The 25,653-nt window shown below is 39.1% G+C and overlaps 1 protein-coding gene across 3 annotated transcripts in view; it reads left to right on the top strand.

Moving 5' to 3' along the window:
* The first annotated feature begins 244 nt into the window (after positions 1-244).
* The window catches only part of LOC124164071 (transmembrane protein 245), a 74,371-nt gene continuing 48,962 nt past the window's right edge, over positions 245-25,653 (top strand). For all 3 annotated transcript variants that reach the window (XM_046541241.1, XM_046541242.1, XM_046541240.1), the window contains exons 1-8: positions 245-609; positions 1,362-1,680; positions 7,852-8,119; positions 12,032-12,386; positions 16,908-16,969; positions 19,563-19,837; positions 22,107-22,279; positions 22,988-23,112. In XM_046541241.1, coding sequence (XP_046397197.1) covers positions 1,415-1,680; positions 7,852-8,119; positions 12,032-12,386; positions 16,908-16,969; positions 19,563-19,837; positions 22,107-22,279; positions 22,988-23,112 — 1,524 coding nt within the window. In that variant the 5' untranslated portion in view covers positions 245-609; positions 1,362-1,414. The remainder of the gene's footprint in view (positions 610-1,361; positions 1,681-7,851; positions 8,120-12,031; positions 12,387-16,907; positions 16,970-19,562; positions 19,838-22,106; positions 22,280-22,987; positions 23,113-25,653) is intronic.

Below are 25,653 nucleotides of genomic sequence, written 5' to 3'. Positions count from 1 at the left end.
CCATTGCTCACAACAACTAACTACTTAAACAACTACGCTAACACACAAGGAATATTGTCACCTATGACTGAACATTTTGAGTACGACGATATTTCACATAATACTACTGATTAATGTACCAATGACCAGAAATAATATTTATAGACGTATTTAATGCCTCCAGATTATCATATATTTTAAAGTTACAAAACAACGACAACTTATCCACGAAAAATAACTAAAATACAAAGAATACAAACCGTGAAGCAAGAGAAGTCCGTGCAAATACCTCAAATAGCGCTACAAACAAAGACGCAGTTCAAAATGTTGTGTTTAAACAGCAATAAATAACTTTCTGAAGTTATTTAAAATAGAACTTCCAATGTGCGTAGCGGATTTTACCAGAAATCTCAATATTATTACTTCCAAAACCCCCGAAAGCAAGTTTCCGTGCGCTTGAGGAATATAGTAACTCGAGCGACCAATCAGCTGGCCTATATTACACGGCTCGTTGAGGCAACTTTCAACAAATGAATACGAAGTTCGAATTCGGAGAAAATGAGAAAATTTACTTTTGTTTGAGGAGGAATGCAAATCCTTTGAAGGATTAACTCCGATTCAAAGTCAAAGGTATGTTAATTATTTGATTTACGTAAAAGTAGCATCATTATACGTATCTCATTGTATATTCAACGTTTGAAGTGGAAATTGTTCAGAAAGTAAGAAGAGTTTATTCATTTCTGTCAAGTTTGTGGTCTTTTGTAGCGGAAAATGTCAGAATTAGCGTAGAACTCATGTGATAATATTTTGATGGATCCTGTGTCCACTGTTTCAATTTCAACGTAGTTGTTCCCAATGCAACTGTTGCATCACATGATGATTTCATTTCTTTTCTTTTTGTTGGTTGGTATTGCTGACAGCCAGGTACTGCGGTACTGCAATCACATTTCACAGGACGTTCAAAATTATGTCTTCTGATGTCTACTGTTCGTTGCGTGTGGTATTTTTGACGTGAAGTTTGAGTGCGGATTATTATTTCCGCGGGTTGACGCTTTGCGAATCAATTAGGTAAATGTTTTGGGGAATCGTGAGTTACGATGTTGTAAATTATTTTGACAGTTATTAACTATTCTCTCTATTACGAAAGTGACGAAACCATGCAATGTATATTGCCAGTTCGGTGAATAAAAATTATTATTATTATTATTATTATTATTATTATTATTACTGAATTCATTGAATACGTTTATCGAATTGGCAAAATGTTTTTGACATTGCCAATTGTTGTCGCGCGCGGTGTCCAAAATGTTCTTTGATCTTCTACGCTCCCGTTTTTCGACTTTGTATTATTTGGCCTTAATTTTGTATGTTTTCATTCGCAGGTGTTATCTGTTTACTTTGGGGAGAATAATGAGCAAATGATTGCTGCTAAAATATGAGGAGACGCTCAACTCCATTCGGAATGGATAATCTTCGTTCACCGTTTGACTCCATGCTTAATTTTATTCCTCAAGGGCATGAAAAAGCATTGAAGCATGCTCTTTATAATGCTATTGCTATGTTCTTAATGGCAGTATGCGTTTCTGGAATCATAGCTTTATTTTACATCCTTGAACCATTTATGAAGCCACTCCTATGGGCAGTACTTTGTGGATCTGTATTGTATCCGTTCAAGCTATCCTTGGCGAATATCATTGCAATGTAAGTTTACTTTTGACTATCAAATGATTCAATTTTAAAACGTCATGCTACTAGATGTTGATTGAGAGAATAAGTCTACCTTCTTAAGTTCTATATATTGCCTCCCTCAAAGTTGGCTTGCACAGCCAGAAAAAATGAATCCTAGATTATTTTTCTTTATAATTTTCAATTTTATTTGTTTAAAGTATGCTATATGGCACGTTATGCTCATTTTGAGAGGTGCTGGATGAAGTGTATAGCTCCATTAAGACTGTAGGTCCTTATCTAGTCATTGCTGAGAAAGGTCAGATTGACAGATTCAAGAAAATATGTACCTAAAATGCACTGACTCTGCCATGATCATCCCACTCAGTTTGCAGGCAGGCATCCAAAGTAAAGCCGGTGACTTAAGATGCTTTCACATCTCAATTGTTGGAATTCCTTGGTTCCAGGAATGGAAGAATTAGCTCAACCACATCATCTTTCCTTTTTAGAATACCTTCATTGAATTGACTCTTTTGTCAATTTTATTTTATGGTCAGTTTTGACAGTTATAAAAGTAAAGGGACCTTTCTTTATTTTTCATGTGTCGCCCTATCTCTCGTGCTTTTTTCTCAATGAAATTTGAGAGCCTTGACCCTTATAGATGAGGTGATGATGTCGCAAACTCATGTTGACCTGATCACACTTCTCACCTTCCTTGGTCATCAGTGATTGGTTTTTCTTGATCAAGTAAAGACAGTGGCAGAGAATTTTCAATGGTTACCTGATACCTGCTCGAGTGCTTTGTGGAGGGCTCTTCAAACGTAACCCTTTGTCGCTCAGATAGTATGTGAAAATAATAATGAATTGCCCATTTAATTAATACATTGCTGTCTGATTTACAGCTGGGTCTGGCTCTCCATTATTTCGAGCATCTAGATGGTCAAGTTGTCCTTCACCTTCAGGGCTGGAAGCTGGACTGGGGAAACCCTATCATCAAACAGCCCTGCGGATGATGGACAACTCAACCATCAAAATGCCTGCAGCATGTGTTCCTCTTGGAACCTTTTATTAAGAGCAGGGCCATTTCATCTAAAATCAGGCAGATAGTGCAAAATCATGTCAGGTGACCATCACCGATTTCTCTGAAACTTATATATGTGAAAGCAGTATCCTTATGATGAATAATGATGCCTTTATCTCAGCTCAGAACTGAACCGTCATTAAGTTACTGTCCTTTGAACATTGCGGTGTCAGGCCTCAGAGTAAAAAATGAAAAATCACATTAATGCTGATTACTAAGGAACCATGGTCCATAAAGCAGTGGTTATAGTTTCATTTTGAAGAGAATTCATTTATGCACATTATGGAATAACTTGCAAGTCATTTGAAGCAATAATAAACAAATAGGACTTGTTTAAACAATAAAAATTAGTCATTATTTAAAAATTTATTACTAAAAAAGGCCACCTTTTATTTTCTTTAAAATTTCTCAGTGGGAAGTTTAATCTGTCTAAACTTAATAAGTCTGCTTTCAATTAAAAAAATAAAAAAAGGTAGTATTTTTATACTTTTTGTTTTAAGGCATGTTTTCGACTCTTTTACACCAAGATTGCATACCTTCAAGGGGGAAAAATGAAGTTTCATTCTACTTAGCATTCATAACAGTGAAGAGTTCATATCTGAATGATTGGTTACATCAATTGAGTGAAAGAAAGTTCAATCTTGTTTACTTCCATGGCATCCAATGTGTGTAAACACCCACTGCTACTGGCTGGAAACAGCGAATGAGTCGCAATTTGGGCAATGTGGAACATTTTGATGGACCATGTGGATGCATAAACGAGACACTAATGTTATTCTCTTCGAAACACACTGCAGTGATTTTAGAAATTCACCAGGTTTTTCGGAAACACACAATGAAGTCATTCATGGTGTGATTTTGAGTACTGTGTCTTTTTATCTGAATTTGTTAGTGTCACAGCCTGTTTGATTGTGTGGATTACAAAGTGAGCTATAGTTGTCCCGTGTCTGTGAACTACCGAGACATGAAACTGTTGATGCCATGCACAGGTGCTCCTTTCACCCAATCATTTTTTTGTCTACATACAGTGGTTTCCTATTATTGTTTATTGCCTAAATCGAAAGATTATTACTCCTGGAGTACATATATCACGCTTTTAGATTTTTAAATGATGATATCTATTTTTTGTGATTGAATGAAAAGTGAAAATTTTCAAGTGTACGAAAACGCGACGGTTAAGTATGAATGCTGGGAAAAGCATGTGTGACCTCTGGCTGCTTGCTGCCGAGCATGGCGGTAGCATCGAGTTCCCTTCTAGCAGGTAGTGCTTGGTTTAAATAAGGTTTATTAATACCCTATCAAACAAAGGAAACTCTCTGACTAAAAGCAATTTTAATAGGTGATTGTTAAGGGATGTTTCCCTGAGCTCTGTACCTCATGTATACATTGGTAATCTCAGATGATGTAAAACTCCCGACTACTCGAATAGCATCTAAGTCCCTGTGACGTCACTTGGAGCGGCATCGCATGGGCGCCAATCTGGCCTTTTTCGAATGAGGTTATAATTGACCATTAAAATTCATCTAAACAGGGATTTCTAAAAATCAAATACATAATTTGTATATTATGAATACACTAAAGGTGGGCAACGAACCGCAATCAATACCTTTCATTTTCTTTGATGAAGGAAATTACCCTATTCGGCTAGTTTAACATGCGTTAAATGCAAAAGTTTGATATTAGGCAAGGATATACTCACATGTTCTACAAAGGACTTTTTTGAATTTACTTGCCACAGTTGAAATATCTCAGGTTTTAGTTTGTGGCATAATTTTTGACCAATTCTTACAACTCTATCAGATGGCCCCTATTCATGTCCAGTTGCACTGAAGAACCACCTATGACTTTCTTCCCGTTTAAGGCCTTTCCCCAAGTCAAATATCTGAAATCTGTTTTATTTTTAATTAGCGGCTGACTTTTATAAAATAAATATGATTTATTTCTCCATACAATATCTTCTTACAATATTGTTCTTCTATTTGATTCATCCTAAGAAAAGCATGTGCAGTGTCATGTGAGAAATAATCTGAAGTACCTTATAATCTGAAGTACCTTAAAAATAATAATCTGAAGTATATAATAATCTTAGTTATTATATTCCACACAAGTCCTATTTGTTTATTATTGCTTCAAATGACTTGCAAGTTATTCCATAATGTGCATAAATGAATTCTCTTCAAAATGAAACTATAACCTTTGCTTTATGGACCATGGTTCCTTAGTAATCAGCATTTATGTGACTTTTCATTTTTACTCTGAGGCCTGACACCGCGCAATGTTCAAAGGACAGTAACTTAATGACGGTTCAGTTCTGAGCTGAGATAAAGGCATCATTATTCATCATAAGGATACTGCTTTCACATATATAAATTTCAGATAAATCGGTGATGGCCACCTGACACCCCTCTGACTGATTTGAGATCAAATCCCCCTGCAGGCTAATGCTGATGCCAGTTTTCTCTAAACCTTTCCTCTTTTACCCTTCCCTCTTGACGTGAGTAACCTTAGCCATCAGTTGTCTCCTACGTACACTCTACCATACTGTACTTATCTTTCTCATATATCTACCAAATCCTTTTAATGATTTACAGTTTCTAGCCTAATTGAATGATCCCGTTGAATCAATTTTTTGTTCCAAATCACAAAAATGTGTAATTATGGATTATAAAGTGAAGTCATTGTAGTTAGTGTGTTTCCTTACTGACTGTACCTCCGCGGAGAAGCATCAATACTGTGAAATTTTGTGCTATGTGCCCTACTTTCAGACTAAATTTTCTGAATACATTTTATCTAAACTCTGTAAATGCTGCTGTGAAACAAGACCAATTGAGTCAATAACCATGTCGAATCACAGAGGTAATTCTTCCAACCCTGACAGTTGGTGACAGTCTGTCATTTCCACAAGGACATCTACTATATGTCTTCCTTTATGAATGTGCTTGCTTGTAGAATAGCGACTCCCTATTGTGTGTCACAATAAATAACTGCCAGAGAAAATCAATGAAGTGTCTGCCCTTATTACTAAATGGATAGAATGGGAATGTCATAAGGAAAGAGAGAATTGTCCTGTCAGCAGACCCGTTTTCCTGACTTAATGTAATGCATGCATGGTTTTTTTTTACAGTCATTGCGGGTCAGTTCCTGTAATTATTCAAAGTAAAGTATGTTGTTACTATACAAGCTGTTATCAAAAAAAGAACGGACTGATTTACAACTTGTTTATTTTGACGGATACAGCTTAATCAAACTTGTTACCCTCAAAATACATGCTGTGGCTGACGACACACCTTTGCCAACATTTCTTCCATTTCCCTAACCCTGCCTCGTGAGCCACCTTAATGATCCTATTCAGGTCCGCCGTACAATTAGTTTTAATGTCAGCAATATAGTCAAATGGGTGTCCTTTCAAGCCTGATTTTAACTTTGGAAACAAAATTAAGTGTGATGGAGCCACTTCTGGAGAGTAGGTTGGCTGTGAGATCACAGAAGTTCTGGTTTTGGCAAGAAAAACTCTCGTCATGATCAGCGTGTGAGCTGGCGTATTATCGTGGTGGACACTCAATCATGAGGGATGAATTTTGAGACGACGCGTGGCATGCACAAAATGTCTATCAAAATTGTCTGAAAGGATCCAAAACTAATGTTCACTTCTTAGGCTACCTCCCTAACATTTAAACGGTGATTTTCCTCCACCAAATCATTCACCAGTTTGACATGGTTGGGGTCTGCTGATGTGGGAGGCTATAAATTGTGAATCTTCATCTGTCGAGGTTCTGTTCGATTTAAAATGACTGTATCACTCAAAACACTGGCTTCGACACTTAGCTTCATTAAAAAAGGCTTGCTGAATCATTTCAAATGTCTCCTTAGTACTTTTTCCAAGTTTAAAATAAAATTACATGCGCACACGCCGTTCCTATAGCTCCTTCAATACTGCTGATGTATGGGGCGACGAACAGGTTAAGACACATACTGCTGCTGGTAAGTAATGGTACGATGTAAACAAACGTAACACATCTTGTTTTAGTTATCAGATGTGTCGCAAGATGGTGCTTTTTGTTTTGTTTTGATCCGTGGAATGGTTTGCACAGAATAAAATCAGTCCAGTCTTATTTTGATCACACCTTGTACAGTGCCATGGTTCAAGTGAGTACTACAATAGAGGCCCTTGTAATTAAAGTATTTCCTCACTGGCTGAACTAATGCAAAGAAGCATCAATCCATCATCCGAGTATTTTGTCTTATCTCAGGATGACCTGTATTTGCTACAGTTTTTGTCCCTAGTTCCTGCAGAAATTCTATCGCTATTCCATTCCCACGTAAATACCACCAGCTGGAATGTATCGGTAATGATTTGTAATCTCTTAAATATTCTTTTTCAGTGTACAAACACCTTAGTATAAAATAAGGTGATGTAGTCTTTTTTAAATCTGTCATAAATATTTATGGAGGCAGTAAGGTATTAAGTAACTTTGTGCACATAAAGTCAGGGCCTTTTGATGGATTCCGGGGCTAAGTTTGCTGATTTCATATGAATGTGTCTGCTTCTCCTTATTTCATATAAATGAAAAGTGTCGTTATGGGTGAAAATTGGTGTATGTTATTTTACATAATAAAAATATAAAAAAATTTTATTCACCTGCTTGGTCTTTCATGACGTAGACATACGCTTTGTCATATTATATCTACTCCTTAAAATACAGAGATTCAATGTTCACATTCCGTAGGATTTGAAATTTTCACGTTGGCAAATACAAGCATGCAAAATTGAAACATAAGATACAATAGTATACAATGTATAAGTAGATTTTATGAGTGATAATATTTGCAAGTTTTTACTAATTTACAATTTTCCAACATTTTACAAATTACAATTCCTTTTGGGTTTTTAGAAAAAAAAGAGAATTCATCAACAGTATAAAAAACTTCACTGAGTAATAAGGTTTTTACTTTCCTTTTAAATTGTCCAAGGGATGTGATCAGTGCTATGATACAATATCCAACAAGATACAAGATCCTCATTAAATTTCTTTACCTTTGCCAATGACATACAGCCAACTGAATTATGTGTAATCAAGGTTCTTTGGATTTATCCTGTTATTCTTAATTTCCGTGGTTCTCTTCAGGTGGCTCCAGGAGATGAATGACAGATCAAGGCTGCTTATCTTTGGATTGGCGTTGGCTCCCATCCATGTTGTCGACTCATTATCAGAATGGGCCCTCTTTGCAGCTCTCTTTCGTTGGAAACTCCTCCTAGGCCTTTTGTCATCATTCATTTTTGGCATGATGCTATTTACCTACACACCAACTGGCATTCTTTTTGCTGCCCAAGGCATTGTGTTCAATTCTTTCGCTCTTATTGAATCCTTAGTCAACTTCCTCAGCATTCCCGTGGTAAGTTAAACCTAATGTCTATGTTTAAATATTATCTCTCCTTGCAAAAACTTAAAGAAACTACCAAGTTTTTTCAGTTCAAAAACCAAAAGTTGAGACATTTAAATGCATATTTTGTTGTTGATCACTAATACCCCCTTTAAATTTTTACTGTTTTAATTATCTAGTTTGCAGATTTGCATTTATTGTATTGTATAGTTTTTGCCATGAAATAAATGCTTAATGTTTGTAAGTAAATATGTTTGGGATGGACTGTAAGGAAGTATGCATATTATAATTTATGGTATTGGTAGCTAAAGTGTTGAAGAATTTGACATATATCATATCTGAAACCATCACATTTAATTTCTGGCATGGCCACACTTACTTTTTTTATTCTTTCAAGTTGGACAAGTTATAGTATTTCTGATTGCTGATGTTTCATTTGACCTTAGCCATAAAACAGTCTGCCAATTAGTGGAAGCCTTATATGTCCTTTGGATGAGGTGGGATGAGGTATTATGCAAAGCAAAGATGGCAGCTTTTATTTTCTGTGCTCTGCATAGTTTTTTTTTTCTTTTTGGGAAAGCAAAGGATATCTGGTGAAAATGCAGAAATTTTATAGAAGCAGAAATACAGTTGTTTTCTTTTTATACCGGGCTTTTTGTGGTTGCTTTAGGAAAACTATTCCAGTTGCAGGCAGGCGGGCTCACAATGTCAACAATAACGCAATGTGCAAATTTAGGGACAGTTAGCATTTAAAGCCCTCACTGTGGGAGTTGACCACTACTCAGAGTATACTCAGCCTCTCTGAATGGAAAAGGTTGAGTTGGCACTATGGGGGGGGGGGGCGTGTAATATAGGCCAGCTGATTGGTCACTCGAGTTACTATATTCCTCAAGCGCACGGAAACTTGCTTTCGGGGGTTTTGTAAGTAATAATATTGAGATTTCTGGTAAAATCCGCTATGCATATTGGAAGTTCTATTGCCTCTTTTCATTTAGCGTTGACTGATGAAAAATCATCAAGATTGAAGTTGAAACTTAGCAATGAGCAAGCATGAAACAATTGACCATTAAGAAATTTATGCATAACTATACCATTTTTCTGAACTGACGGCGGCTTACCTTGAGCGTGCTCGAAATCCACCCACTCTTTTAGCCAATCACAGAAGAGCGACAGGAGAAAGTGTGGAAGAGCCCGCAGTCTCTCTCCGATCTCCGTGCAGTGCACATCGCTCTCCAGCTAGTAGTGTTGCCAAGCCGAATCTTATGAGATTGTACAGCGCTCGTTCTGCCGCCCCCAAAAGTACCGTTATTCCCAAGGATGGCAACGCTGCTCGGCCGGATGGAGAGGAAATGGGAAGGGGATGGAGGGGAACGGAGAGGTGGAAGGGGCAGCGCTTCTCATTGGCTAGTTTCTATTTTCCACCCAGCCGCCGTCAGTTCGGAAAAATGGTATAAAGTCAAAAAGTTATGGGGTATGGTAAAATCGAATTCCCTCCATGTACACATGAGAGTAATTTAAGATTGTTGTGCCAGATTCCAGAATTTTAATGGGTTATTTGTATTCTTACTTTAATGAGTATTTGTGAGTATTAATAAAACTCAAAGGTGGGAAACATAGGCAAATATTCCACGAAGAATGACTACATCACAGCTGTAAAGTATCCAGATTGTTCTCTGTTGTGCCATTACATCTCAGGGCCACCCAGAGATATTTCCAAGTGCAAGGAAATTTTATCTTTTCAATTAACTGAAAATTGTTTGGGGGCCTTTCGGGGTGTACTTGGACATCCATCCTAAGCCTCTCTTTGAGTGTCCCTTTCACAGTGCATTATGGATTGACGGTTTCCCTGCCATATGAGGTGTTAGTGATGTTATTCGAACCTCTTAATCAGAGAGGGAAGATCTTCGATTCTAATTTCATTTGATATTAGTTTTTTTCTATGTTTATATATTTTTGCCCGCTGAAATTATTGGGGGCTGGATTTCATTTTCGTCTATTCACTGAAAAGATGTCGTCATCTTTAAACCAATGTCAAAAGATAATGTATGTAATCCCTGCGGTGGCCCTTGAGTTCAATCCACAGTAGTAGATGTGCACCCATCTCTAAGGTGTGCCCTGGATGGACCAACCCATCACGTCCATTCTTGCTGCACTACTGCATAAAAAAACTGCTTGCTGCCTTCTTATTGACGCCATTAAAGGTTAATATGTTTCTGGACCCTGCTTCTTCAGTACGAACAGTGCTGAGTTGGAAGCCACAACCCAACGTTCATTCCTGCCACTCCAAAGTTCTTCTGGTACACTTCCTGAAACTCAGCTAGGACACCTGTTCCTAATACATATAGATTGCAGCGTTCACTGCTTCAGCCCAATATCGCTTATCTAAATTAGCTTCATGGAGTAGGGTATGTGCCATTTCTATCACTGTTCGATTACCTCTCTCGATCCGACCATTTTGTTCTGGGTAATATGGCACAGTTTTCTCATGCCTTATACCACTTTTCCTTAAGAAGTCAGCAAATGGTTTGTTGCAAAACTCAGTCCCATTGTCAGTACGCAGAATTTTGATACTTTCACCAATCTGATTCTCAACTAACAACACAAATTCTTTAAATGACTCCAACGCATCAGCTTTACTCTTAAGGAAATATCCAAATAACTTTCTGGAATAGTCATCCATCAACAGCAATAAATACCTTGACCCTCCAAATGATCTTGCCTCCATTGGCCCACAGAGCTCAGCATGTACAAGTTCCAATTTCCTTTTTGCCCTTGACAAGCTTTCCTTAAATGGAGCTCTCCTCAATTTTCCGGCAATACAAGGAGTACAACTTATCTCCATAGCACCTGTAAAATGGACACCATTAGCCAATGTCTTTAACTTAATCATATCTTGCCTGTTTAGATGTCCCAGTCTCTGATGCCACAGTGCTTCAGCGTCAGCACTAGGATTTGTTTTCTCCTGTTCATGCCTTGTGGTTGGACTGGAAGTGATAAAGCAGACTTGTGGATTCTCATTCTCTATCACATCCTCCTTAGTCTCCACCTCCAGCCGATAAATCCCACCGATATCCCTGGCCACAGCAACCAAATCGCCGGTAATACTGCATCCATCCTTGCGGAAGATCAGGCATCCATCATCTTCACTAAAAAACATACAGAACATCTGATATTGACGATATTTCGCGACTATTTGGCAATTTAATGGGGATGTTGCCACTGCCAGCAGCCTTGATGATGTTGTCGTTAGCAACAGATATTTCAAGATCTGATCCCCGAGAAGAAAAATTGAGCATCTTATTTTTTTCGGGTGATACACGATGACTACAGCAGCTATCTACATACCAATGTACTGGAACTAACCGCTCAGTATGTACCCATTGAATAAACCGAATGATATTGTCTGCCAATGGAAGAACCATAATTTATGCTCATGTGGTGTTATGTTTTCAAAATCTTGGCAATTTTTAACGAAAGCCCAGGCACAAGGAGTTGTAGGCCTTTGCACAAAAGCTCCTTAATGCAAAAATCCTTGGTGAGAGAAGTTCTGCGGATAAGTTTGGAGGAATTCCTGGGGGTATGCACTAAAAAATGCCACACTATGGATCTCTGAAAGTGTGAAAGAGGTTCTTTATTTTACATATAAGAATTGTTAATACCCTCATGAATGACATTGAGTGATGTGCTGGGCTTCATAATGAAGTTCTTTGACTGACATCTGGGACCAGAACAGAGGTTTATATTTTCATACAAAAAAATTCTTAATATTGTTTCTTTTATCTTGTAAGTATACCTCTTTTGTTGGGACCATGTCTTCACTTCATAGCAATGGAAACTTCGTAGTAGGGTTGTTTCTAATAATGTACTGTATTTAACACACTTCCTTACTACATTTATTCTGCCATTTCCCTGTTTTTTTGACAGATTTCTGCAATTGTGACTGCTCACCTCATTGCTGTTGGTGTATGGTGGTGTAAGCCAGGTGCACCTGTTGATAGGGCTGTTGACAGTCCTGTAGATGTGCCAGTAGTGTGTCCCAATGAAAATACAGGGGAGGTGAAATCTGTACTGGGACGACAATCGGCACTGAAGTTGTCAGCAACCCTTGTTTGGATGCTCACTGGCGGATATATCCTTGGCCAGGGCATTTTCTTGAGAAGCGAAGAGTACAGATATCTGCGCACCCCAGCCTTCCTCATATTCTTTGGAATGCTTGCTTTAGGATATCTGTCGGAAAGCTGGGAGAGAAGTGCGAGGCAGCAAGAAGAGGCCAAACCAGGTGAATTGAAATCTAGACTTATTGCACCTCATTATTTTATGAACCTCTTGATGAAGAAATGATGGCAAAGTCCCAGCCATGCACATTGTATAAGAAAAGCACTTTACTTACAACGGAAGGTACCCAAATGTCACCATCCGATCTCATTCAAACTTTTCTGTTTGTTTGAAAATTAATTTCAAGAAATGAGTGATTTTATTCATGCATCCAAAGTGTGATACTAATTGTGATGAGAGTAGAAATTATCAGTCCGCCATTTTTTTTCCAACTGCGGCACTCTACCCCACTGTTGGGCTTTTCTCTCTCTTCATTGCTCACATCTGTGTCTCCACCAATATTTTGGGATACACATTGTCAGCAAAGATGTTACAATCAATATTCACTTGCTCTTCAAAAGATTCCCCTTCAGAGTTTAATAATTGAGTGACTTAATCCCATTCACTTTACATGGCTTGCAGGATGTTCCACTTCAGGGACTAGATGTCTTCAGCGTTTCTTAGCCTAGCGCCTTTCAATTCATTCAGGCCAGTGCGAGTGTAAACCAATGCTGAAAGTAACCTTATACGATTTACAAAGGGAAAATTGAGCTCCATCCTAACCACCTGCACCTTAGCAAATGTAACCCAATACAGAAAGGTAATCTGATGAGATCATCTTGTGAAAATGTTACCAGGATGGAGATGAGGAATGACGGCAATTTTAAGCATAGACAACTCCTTTCAATCAACTTGCTGTGGTAAAATATCTTCAATAATGAAATTTAATTAACACAATGTACACAGTAATGTAAGAACTGAAGAAAGGAATGCTGGTTCACCATGAGGAATGCTCAATGGTATATTTTTGAAAGTAAAAGAGCTTACCACAGGCATTTTTGGAAAAAATGGGGGAGGACTATATTCAGACATTTACGGTATGTACTGTACAGAAGGGCGGATCGCAAAAATCGATTTTTTTCAAATCCATCTGGTCCAATGAAAAAAAGTTGTGGGACCGATCAAAAATAAGGCCTGAAAATTTTGAGACCTGTACGTGAACCCCTGACCCTCGCTCAAATGCAATTTAGGGGGGGAGGGTCAAAATTCGAAAAATATAATATTTTATGGTCATTTTCTATAGATTTTGCCGAGTTACTGCTCTTCTTGGGCAAAAATTTTGTGCATTTTGACGTATCTGCCACCGTTTAGCCACAAAATGCCTAATTTGAGTCCGCGTCCGCAAAGAAAATATTCCAACGCCCACGCAGCGTCGCGGATACCAGAGCCGCAGGCCGATCCCTTCCCCTCCACGCTCGCTTCTCCCCCTCCCACGTCTCTAACACAGCAAAATTCATCCCGCGCATGCTGCTAGGAGGTCGTTTATCTTTCATAACATAAATCAGAAGATGGTAGACGGTAAAAAACGATGCGTAGTGAGACGACTTGTCCCTTATTTGGCGCCTCGTCGGCGTTAAACAAATTGATGTTACCAACTTTTAGAGAAGTGATGAAATAATTTTAGACCTGCGTACGCAGGAAAGGAGACTACGGTCTATGAAGACGCCTCTCGAGTGACTATGAAGGTGTGCGAACTATGGTGACGCGCTTCTCTTCCATTATGAATGTGACTAAATAGATTTAGCGGTACCACAGGAAGTACTAAAACTTACGGAAAATCTAATACTACTAATAGGCCAAAAGTAGGGTTTTATTGAAGTATAAGACTCAAACAATTTTAAAGGAAAATTTTAAATTATGCGATATTTTTGCGTGTAAGTGCATGGAGGAGCATAAGGTTCCCCCAATGAGAAGTATTTTGAGAGACAATCTGAGGAAAAGAAAGATGATGGCTGCTGGATTGAACCCTAAAGAAACTTGACAACTTAGGAAAAAAGGGAATCGTAGGCGAGCGTTGAGTCATCATCGTCAATTCTTGCACGGGAAAATAGTATCAAAAGTTTTCTTCATCAATTCATCCGAAGAAAATGGCGAGAAATTAGCCGATTTGTATCTCTACTTTCCTCATGAAATAAACATTAAGGACTATAGCCTCAAATTGGAACTTCTTCGGGGAAAATGCGTCTGCCAACTGTGATAGAGGTATATGCAAGAACCAAGCAACAGCAATGATCGTTCCCGCAACTTTAGCTGACGCAAAAGTCATAACTTCGTAAGATATATCAAAGCTAGTGTACCGGAATTACTTCCATAGACAGAAAGAGATGCTAATTACTGTGAATAAGAAAAGAGAGGTGTCATCAAAGGGTCTCATTTTATTGGAATGAAAGACTATACTCTTGTCTGATGAAAAAAGGGAAGAGGACTTATCAATACAAGTTTATAGGGGAATGTGTGGTGTTAGTTGAAGATACAGGGTCCCACTTTTGGAGGTTTGCCTCCCCCGTCGGAGGATTAGCAAAAGTTATAAAATCTGAGATTATCGATTCCTTTCCGAGTGAAAATTAGATACACAGAATTAAAAAGGATTTGATTATGATGGTACCAAGCGAATACCGCCCAAAAAGGAGGCATCATCCCTTTGCTATAATCATAATTCCAACATCCCTTGCAGTGTGGGTAGTCTTCTCGGGATTCCCACCGGGTTAATTTTTCTATAATGGCCAACATTTCAAGCTCCGACTGGGGGCTCATCCTAAGAGATAAATTTTGTTGAACCCCAAAAAGAGTTTACCCACATCATTCGCCGGGAAAGCATCAAATCGTATTTCATCCCTTACAGTGATCTATTTGCTAATTGCACTATGTTGAATTGGATTTGCGACATAAACGTTGGGAGGGTAATCTAGGGACCCAATATGCGTTTCCGCAAGGATGCGTTTGGCGACCAATCCGAGATATTTTTTAATTTGCTGGATTTTAATATCGACGTAAAGTACTACCCGCTGATAATATATTGGAGAGAGACTCCGGTTCCTTCGGCTATATCCGAGCTTAGCGCTGTGGAATTTAAAAATCTATTGATGAAAGTTCAAATTTAAATTTCAATATTCCTTTAATTATACATACGGACGAGAGATTCGCAAAAGAATTTACCAAAACTTTTTTGACAGCAGCAAAAGACAAGGAATGACAATAACATAAGAAATACAGACTGGAAAGCAGGTAATTGAATAATTCCTTCGTGATTGTTCCTCACTGGACGATGCTGATAAATCAAATATTAGTAAGACTAACGAAGAAAGACGCACTTGGTGTGAATTTTGCTGCATCTGGGGCATTCGAGAGGGGAGCGGGGAGGGTACGCCGGCGGCCTTCACCCTTATTCATCCATTTAGTCACAGCTGTCGGACAATACTGGAATAGAAGTGCATAACCTAAGTTCCCAAACCTTCATAGCCACTCGAGAGGCGTCTTCAAGACCGTAGTCTCCTTTCCTGCGCGCGCAGGTCTAAAATTATTTCATCACTTCTCTAAAAGTTGATAACATCGATTTGTTTAACGCCGACGAGGCGCCAAAGAAGGGATAAGTCGTCTCACTACGCATCGTTTTTTACAGTCTACCATCTTCTGATTTATATTATGAAAGATAAACGACCTCCTAGCAGCATGCGCGGGATGAATTTTGCTGTGTTAGAGGCGTGGGAGGGGGAGAAGCGAGCGTGGAGGGGAAGGGATCGGCCTGCGGCTCTGGTATCCGCGACGCTGCGTGGGCGTTGGAATATTTTCTTCGCGGACTCAAATTAGGCATTTTGTGGCTAAACGGTGGCAGATACGTCAAAATGCACGAAATTTTTGCCCAAGAAGGGCAGTAACTCGGCAAAATCTATAGAAAATGACCATAAAATATTATATTTTTCGAATTTTGACCCTCCCCCCCTAAATTGCATTTGAGCGAGGGTCAGGGGTTCACCTACAGATCTCAAATTTTTCAGGCTTTATTTTTGATCAGTCCCACAACTTTTTTTCATTGGGCCAGATGGATTTGAAAAAATCGATTTTTGCGATCCGCCCTACTGTACAGTCTGTACTGTGGCCATAAAAGCCAAAGGTCTGAGGTTTGATTTGCAGTCCATGGGAATTTTTCCCATGGTTAATTTGAACTTCCTTTGCTTGATTATTCATGTAATTTTTGGTGATACCCCCCCATATTCAGTGTCATTTGTACATTCTTTACTCTAAAGATTGTTATTAATTTTGCAGAGAGATCAAGATGCAATCTTTTCTTAAAATGCTCCTACTGTATGCTTACTTCTTTCTCTCTTTTTTTAAAATATGATGTTTGTGATAACCTTAAGAAAATGAACATCAAGAAATCCCACGTTTCTCCAACATTTGTACTGTAGTTAATAATTTATCTTATGAAGAGGAATTAAGGGAAAAATTTTGATTTCTTTTTCTTATTTATGTATTCAATTGCTTTTTGTCTAATGATTTGATCTACTCTCATTCAGTATGGCTTGTTTCCCAGATAATTTAAATACTCTTAATTGTGAATTATGCGTTTTTGAATTAGCTGTTTATGGGGTACCACATTCGTGCCTTTTTTTTATTTTTTGTTTATTGCTCCATCTTTCGCCATCAGGTGAAACAACAGCAGGTGACTTCTTGAAGTGGGCTGTGTTTCTCAAGAGGTCTTCTCATGATGTAAGTTATCGTAAATGCCACTCTCTGCACCAGTGTTATTTGTTAATGTTTTTTTGTTTTATCCTTCACCCTCCAATCCCTTTCCTATTTAAATTAGGTTGTCCACCTGCCCTCTTCACTTTTGCCCTTGCGTTGGAAGTGCTTTTTTTCCTTCAGCTCGCTGAGGAGGGCCACACACGGCCGGTTATATCCAAAGTTATGCTATAGGCACCTCTCCATTGAAGAAAGCCCTCCTCACTTGAGCCCCCCCCCCCATCCCCGATTTTTATGATAAGGATCAGCCACTCGACAGCATAAGTTTATGCTTGAATTTTTAGAACACCTTATGAGTACCCTTTCCAAAAATAATGTCTAGCCTTTATTCATATGACAAAAAAAAGAGTAACTTTAAAATAAAAACATTACGTACTGCTGTAACTGAATGAATTGCGGTACGACAAAATATAGTATAAATTAACTACATAATTTTAAAATGCTTGAAGAGCAGTGGTACGTACGACATTTTCGATTGAACAAAGCCTCTAAAATACAATTACGGCCAACTGCATATCTTCCTGCAATATCTTCTAGAGAAATTTATGTGCAGATTTAAAACAAGAATGAAGATATAATGGGGCCTGCCTCAAGCACAACGTGAACTACTTCAAAAGTTTCCTTCTTGTCTTCTTTTCGGCAAATTCATTTATTATAGCGTCACAGTTCAAGTTCTGCTATAATCCTAACTTAGTACATTTAAAGCCCTAGCAAAGAGGACCCCTGGAGGCAGACAGAACCCACATAATAAGCCTGCTGACAGCGATGGGCTTCGAGGCGCCTCGAGTACAGATCATTGCCGGTTGCCTAACGGAAGGTGCCCCTTGGGTTTCGACACCCCTAGGCACGTGTCTTTTTGCCATACGGGAAATCGGGCCCTGGGGCCACATCATGTGCCGAAATACATATTCGACCTGTTCCTTGTCCCCTTCTGAGCCTTTACTACTTTTTTGAGCTTATTTCTCCTGGACTGTTGAAGCCATCTGTAGTTGAGTGAATGCGTGCGTGATTGTTTTCCAAGTGCTTGTATGCAAGGGCAGATACAGGATTTTTTTCATGGAATCTCATTGAATCCACATTAGAATCTTCGAATTCTTGATTCTTGGGGATTTGATGGATTTGCAGGAATTGGCAGATTTGATGACCTACCCATCCCTAAAAATATGCCATACCCTAATGCCTTTCCCTACCCTCGCTGGATATCCCCATTAACAACCTCATTCAGGGTGTTCACTGATCAGGAAAACTGGGTAATCGGGAATCAAGCGTGAATTTTTAGTCCCCGGAATTATTCATGAATTTTTGCTCCAACCTTGAATTTCAAAATCTTTTGTTTCAAATTCATCTCGTATAAAATATTGTCAGTTCATTACCCCATTTTCTGGCCTATTTTATGTACATCTATGCTTTACAATGTATTGATTAAAATTTTAAATTGCACTTTAAAGAAACATATATATTTATCTATATACAGTGAGCCCTCGTTGTACGTCACCCCGTTTAACGTCATTTCGCGATAACGTCACGAAAATTTTGAGACCATCATTCGTTTATCGCACCTACGCTTCGCGATAACGTCAAGTCTTTTAAATTTCGCACGAAAAAAAAGGCGAACCGGCGGGCATTGCAGGTTGTTCGTTTTGTGGGCAGTAATACAGTCAGTCTAAGCAAAGTGTAAAACGGTGTGTTTATTCATTATTGCGATTACGGTTTTAGCAAAAATTTCTGCAAAATGAATTCTTGCATAGGTGTGCAAGGTTTTACTTGACATAATGGTTTTCAGGAACCTAAAAAGTGATTTCAAGGCATTTTTCCGTGTAGAACTCTTGAGTTTTTGTCGTCACTTTTTTTGCTGAGTTCACAATAATTTTGGTTCCCGCAACTGCGACGATGTTTCAGCGATGATGATGCCCAGGCGACGCTCGCCCGGGCGACCACCATAGCGAAGCCGAAAAGCAAATGCTGGAAGATACAAAAATGGAGAAGGATTTACGTCACTGCTGCTATTGTCGTTGATGAAGACAGGAACTCGTATTTATGCGATAGTTTGGCATTCCCATTGTAAAAAATGCCCCAGATATGATACGCTAACATTTTTTTCGCGTAGAAATTGTGAGGTCTAGGAGCCGATATTCACTTTTTACATTGTTTCTTATGGGATATTATGCTTCGATTAACGTCATTTCGTTTATAATCACATTTTTCAGGAACGGTAAATGACGTTAAACGAGGACTCACTGTACTATATCTATTTAGCTATTAAAATTATGACGAATGTCTTGAGGTTTCCAAGTGAGCCATTCATAAATTAAGTGTAAACTTTCTGTTACTAAGTGTAAGACTTTAAATTATGAATGTAAAATAACACATGAATGTAACATTGTTTATAAGTATTGCAGTAGTGTTGGACGTTCTAAAATCCTTATCAATCGCAGTAATTGCGTAAGATTAACCTGGAATTAAGGAAAATTTCCCTGGAAAAGTTGGAATTTTGCACAAATGTTTTTGCTTTGATCGGCTGGTCACCCTGTCGTTGAAAGTTATTGTGTTTGTTGTGCAGGCAAAGCCAGTCCCCAGTTCGCCTGGGGAGGCTAAGGGATCACCGAAGGAAGGTCCGTCTTCGGCGGCCACAACTCCCAGAACTGTGAGGGAAGAGGAGGAAGAAGAGAAGGTGGTGAACGGCAAGGGGTTGCAGAACAAGGGCGTGAAGGGAAGCGAGGGCACTCCCAAGAAGCCCCAGGAGCTGCCGATCTCGAGCTCTGTCGCCACTGGAGGGGGAACCAAAGTGGAGGAGGTGAAGCCTCATGGCAGCCCCACCACTTCTGAATCAACCAGGTAATTAGTTGCGAAGTATAAATCACTACAGTAGACTATCGTTAATATGAACAACGTTATTACGAAGTTCTCGTTATTACGAAGTAATTGGTTGGTCCTGACGAAAAGGCCTATCCAATCCATAGTAAAGGAAACGTTATTACGAAATAATCATTATTACGAAATTACGAACCTCAGTCCCGGTCCCGGCGGTTGTATAATGAACTTTATTACGAAGTTCCGCAAAAAAATAATGGCATTTTGGTGGATGTACACTGCGCTACGTTATCATCATTGATCTATGTTTAAGTTCTCTTCTTGTACTGTGCCCAAGAGCGTCAACTTTGGTTCATTCTTCAGTAGGAGATACCTCAATATGCACATAGCATCATATGATAAGCTTCATTCCTGTGGAATTATGGTGACCCACTCATTAACGCTCGTAAAATGTATGTACAGTTAGTCCCCTTCCTACGCATAGTGGATTTACGAAGTTTCAGCAATTTCGAACATTGGAAAAATTCAAGTGCATCCAAAATTTCAAATTTGGCGCCTTCGAAGTTAGCCGATGCGACACGAAGTGGCGTAGAGGAACTCCCACTTTGGGCATAATCTGAACAAAGTATCATTTAATCCGGTGTGAAGTCAGGAACTGTTCAGCGTTTCACCCATTCTTTCTTCCCACGGGCAGAGATTTTTTTCGGCTCCGGCTACGTTGCAAGCTAGATCAGTTCATCACAATCATGAGTTAATGCTCGACTGGGATGCAGTGTTGCATTCTGCACGATAACCACTCTCCTCGATGGCTTGTATAGGTTTATCCACTTAGAAGCAAGGTCTCAGAACACATCTTCCTCGTATATTGAGGACTTGCACATGATTTAATCGCGTTTATTATACACTTAACTCTGAAGATTATAAGTGCAGGAGATTGAAGAGACAAGAAATCTTGACAATTTTTTTTTCTTTCGATGATTCCTAAAGGAAACGTTCTTATGAACTTCTTTATGACAAACATCCGGTTTTTGGTCCCGTGAACTTTGTGATAATGAGATTCTACTGTATTTCTTCTTTTACATGGTGGTATTCCATTACAGTAAGTCGTTGACATACGAACAAGATGTGTACCAAGATCTTGTTTGTAAGTTGAAAAACATAAGCAAGACAATGGAAAGGATAGTTATCCTGCAGAATGCAACAATGCATTGCAATTTGGCGTTAACTCAAACTTGTGACCGTGTGACAAGGCTGGAGCCAAAAAAATTTTGCTGCCCAATTGAAGGAAGGATGCAGAAAATACTGAACAGTTTGTGACTTCACAATGGATTAATTGATACTTAGTTTTCACTGTGCCCAAAAAGTAAGTAACTCTACGCCACACCACGTTGTGCTAACCAACCACCAAATTTGAAATTTTGTCACTACTCAATTTTTTAAATGTTCTTGTCTCTGAAAGTTTGCAAGATGAATGGTTGTAAGTAGAGGACTTACTGTGTACTTTTTAAGTTTATAGACTACAATATTTTACTAATACCACTTTTTATTGGGATATGGGATTGTAACTTGAAATGAAATAACTTAATCCTGATGAAAGTAAATATATTGGATACTTAGGGATACAACTTACCATGTGGGTTATTATGCTGGCAACCGGACAACTGAGAACAGGTTTGCCCGGAACAACACATAGCTGAGCAAAGAATGCCTCGCAGTGACAGACTGATCAACCATTAAGAAACCAGCAGCCCACCATGGTGCCCATTGTGAACCTACGGTTTTTTTTAAGTAGGCAATATGGGTTTTAGTGATTAGTCACCATCATAGTAGATGGTGATTATAAGGGTTGTTGGAACAAAAAAGCGTCTAATACTTTGCGAGGTGGTAGTACCCAACAAAAAAAGAAAAAATAGCCCAATAAACCTTGTTCCTGAAATGCATACTTTCTGCAACCTGAAGTACACATGTTCTTACGTTAAAAATCTTGGGGATTGAGGAATGGGGATGGGGAGGGTCAAGGTGTGGAGCCTCCCCAACCAATCCAGCTATCCTCAACTTCTTGTTAATGTCTTACCTGCCTTGATGGAGGGTCTGTCATTACATCTCAATCAGGCTTTTATACCTCCTCAATAATGGGAATGCAATTCGTATTTGAGGTAAAATTACCCCACTTGCCCTCTCATAGGACTGAATTTGTCAAGTCTACCAGAGGGTTAATAAGACCTTAACTCAAGGTAAGTGGAGTGAGTGTGGCTGTGTGAAAGTTGTTGTTGATAGAGACGTTTCTTTGCAGCAAGGAGAAAACAGCCAGTGGGGAGGAGGATGAGGAAGAAGCATCATTTATGAGGAGCTACAATCTCATCTATGGAGTGATGTGGGCTTGCGTTTGCGTTCAGATTTTTAAGAATCCTTGGATCATTCAGCTACTGTTCCTCCCATTAAGCCTCTGCCTCCTCCACAGAACATGTGAGTAAAGTGGTTATTTTCAGATCTCTCACAACGCTTCCTTTATTACCTTCTGCCATCTTCCGATTTATATTATCAAAGACAAACGACCTCCTAGCGGGATATGCGGGATGAATTTTGCTGTATTGGAGGCGTGGGAGGGGGAGAAGCGAGCGGGGAGGGGAGGGGATCGGCCTGCGGCTCTTGTATCCGCCTCGCTGCGTGGGTGTTGGAATATTTTCTTCGCAGACGCTGACTCAAATTAGGCATTATGTGGGTAAACGGTGGCAGATACGTCAAAATGCACGAAATTTTTGATCTAAGACGGCAGTAACTCGGCAAAATCTATAGTGAATGACCATACTATATTTTTCGAATTTCGACCCTTCCCCCCTAAATTGTATTTGAGCGAGGGTCAGGGGTTCACCTAGAGATCTCAAATTTTTCAGGCCTTATTTTTGATCGGTCCCACAACTTCTTTTCATTGTGCCAGATGGATTTGAAAAAAATCGATTTTTCCCATCCGCCCTAATGCATATGGCTTAATCTGATGTTTTATCTATCATCTATCCAACTCAACCTTTTGGTTCAATGAGTGAGTCAGCATATTTTATGTATGTTTTTATATTTGAAGTTATCCACTTATTTCCATTCAAAATATTTTACTTGTAAATATGTGACATTGAGGTTCATTTGTGGTCTATTTTTAAATCATTTGTTTTCTGTCAGGTCAGTATTTTGAAGTTTGGTCCTGGATTTGCACTCAAGTTCAACCAATAACAGATCCGATATGCAACTGGTACAAGACTCGTGAGGAAGCCATTGTCCCCCTCCCTGTCAAAGGATTGTATAAGGTATGATGATTTGTGCAGTTTCCTAGGCATTCTAGAAAACTTCGATGTCCAGTGCTGAAAAGTAGGAATACTCAAACACCATATTTTCAATGCAAATTGAAAATCTTCAAGTTTGCCAATTTACTTGTACATATTTAGCCTACACCATATTTTTGAGAATTTTTTTGCATGTTCTGAGTTTAAGATGAATTTGTTGTGTATGTAAAATTATCAGGATCAGAGAAAAGAATATGTTGGTGTGAAGGCTTCCGCGGTGCGCTGGTAATGTAGGCTGCATTTTCCGGGTTTCACTGCGTCGTGGTTGTGTTGGGGGCAACATTTTCTCCTGCATTCCAGCAGGCGTCTCCAGGTCAAACCACTTCGACCTGAAGACACCTGCTGGAATGCAGGAGAAACTGTTGTCCCCAACGCAACCACGACGCGGTGAAACCCAGAAAATGCAGCCTAGAAAAAAATATGTTCATTAAATGGCACCATGCAAGACGTTGACATTGAGTAAGCTTAGACTAAGGGCCATAATCCAAAACGTCAGACGAGTGGAGATTTCCCTCCCTCATCACTCCAAACTCCACTAGGTTGCTACTTTGGTATTCCAAGACATCACTCCAGTGACGTTGCTCCCTTAGACTTCCCTCGGAAACAAGTGACCCGTTTTGGCATCATTGCTGTCATTATGTACAGTGAAACCTCGATATAACGACACCCCACGGTGCACTAATAAACACTCGCTATAACGAATTGTCGCTTTACCGGAGGTGGAGCAAATAATAGCCAATATACCTGTTGCGAACAGATATACAGGAACAGGAGTGGTGCGGCGACAGATAAACATCTATCCGATAAGCGTAAGCATTAATCCAGACAAAAGGCGATGTTTTTTTGCATCACTAAATTTCCTTACTCAAATAACGACTAACTATTCAAACAATTTATAAGCGCCGCACTGAATAAAAATCATGCAAAGCATTGTTTCGTCAATCATTATATTTATCGAACGACAGTTTACCACATAAATTTGATACTGAGCACTCCATTAACTTCATTTCTAACAGATCGCTAGCTATTACAGAGGTTAAGGAGTATTGATGAAAGTCTTCCGGCGGTGAAACCCTCGCTATGGCGAGAGCCAACACCGAAAGGGTCTCGTAAAAACGAATTTTTTAACACGCTCATTATAGGGTCAATTGACGGTGCATCGGCTATATCTCGTAATAGCGGGGGTGTCGCTATAGCCCGTACTCGCTTTAACGAAGTTCTACTGTATATCATCTATATTATCTCTACATATCCCCATATATATTTGGAATGTGGTGTGAAATGCATAGCCCTGCCATCTCCCACTAGGGATCAGTCGTTGGGGGTAAGGCCCTCCACCAGTGTCCATTTTCTCCTGCGACTCTCTTGCTAAGGTGGCCTTCCTTCGGGCTTTTATTTTCTCCCGTTTTTTTTTTTAGCTGGGAGACATCAAGCTAAGGCAAAAACGAAAACCCATTGGACATTCTTGTTGTAATGCATTTAGTAGCATACGGTAAGAATTGAAATGAAGGAAAGAATGTTTCTAATATCATAATTTACCGTCCATCACTTGCATGCTAACTAAAGTGAGTGTTCAGTAAGCATCATTATGTATATCATCTATATTATCACTATATATCCCCCATTATCAATGTAATAACGTTTAACTGATCATGACTTAACGTAGTTCATCCATCCACTTTTCATCATTACATCTCAAAGACTTATTATGTATTTTTTCTTTTCATCTCGGCTATTAGAATCTATTGTAAAAGCATTAACAAACATACCCTATGAACGTAACGGAGCGTGTTAAATTCCTCCTAGCTAGCTAGCTTTGTCCAGCTTTTCTTTTTTCTGCTGATGTTTGCGCTTCAGTTTACTTATTGTCTGAGGTCTATTTATGCTTCAAAACCGAAGCAATTACCTACTAAATCCTTTTCATGGTTAGAAAACCTGGACATGTTCTGGTGGACATTTTCATTTACAATCAGATTTTCTGCTGATTATTATCGTTCGTCATTTTTATTGCGTAAATACATCATAGCAACTGGCTATCCCCAGTTACTTCTCTCGATACTGACCCTCAAATAAGTGGAGTGTGAGTGTGATTTTGGAATATCACTCAGCAATCACACTCATTTTGAGAATGAGTGATCAGTCGATTGATTAAGAGTGAATACTCAGAGTGAGTGGCCTTCTGGAATATGGCCCTAAGTATTCACGTCATGTGCTTTTCAAAAAAATCCTGAATTAGTTGTGCAACAAATTTCATTTCATTATTCAATCTTCTGGTAAAATTAAATTAAAAAGAAGACCTTTGTGCTTTCACATTAATATTTATTCCCGACCATGGTTTCAACGTTAGACGTCATCATCGGGTGAACTTTACAGAGGTCCATCACATCCTTTTATACCAGGCTAGGAGGGGTAGGGAGGAAGGTAACTAGGTTGAACGGATTGGTCAACAGAGAAGAGGGAGGGGGAAAAACTTGGTCATATGGTATGAAAGAAGTTAGGGGGAGG

This window comes from Ischnura elegans, chromosome 8 (assembly GCF_921293095.1).
Source record: "Ischnura elegans chromosome 8, ioIscEleg1.1, whole genome shotgun sequence".
Classification (NCBI taxonomy): Eukaryota; Metazoa; Arthropoda; class Insecta; order Odonata; family Coenagrionidae; genus Ischnura; species Ischnura elegans.
The sequence above is the reverse complement of the archived record's forward strand: the minus strand, read 5'-3'. Positions and strand labels throughout refer to the sequence as shown.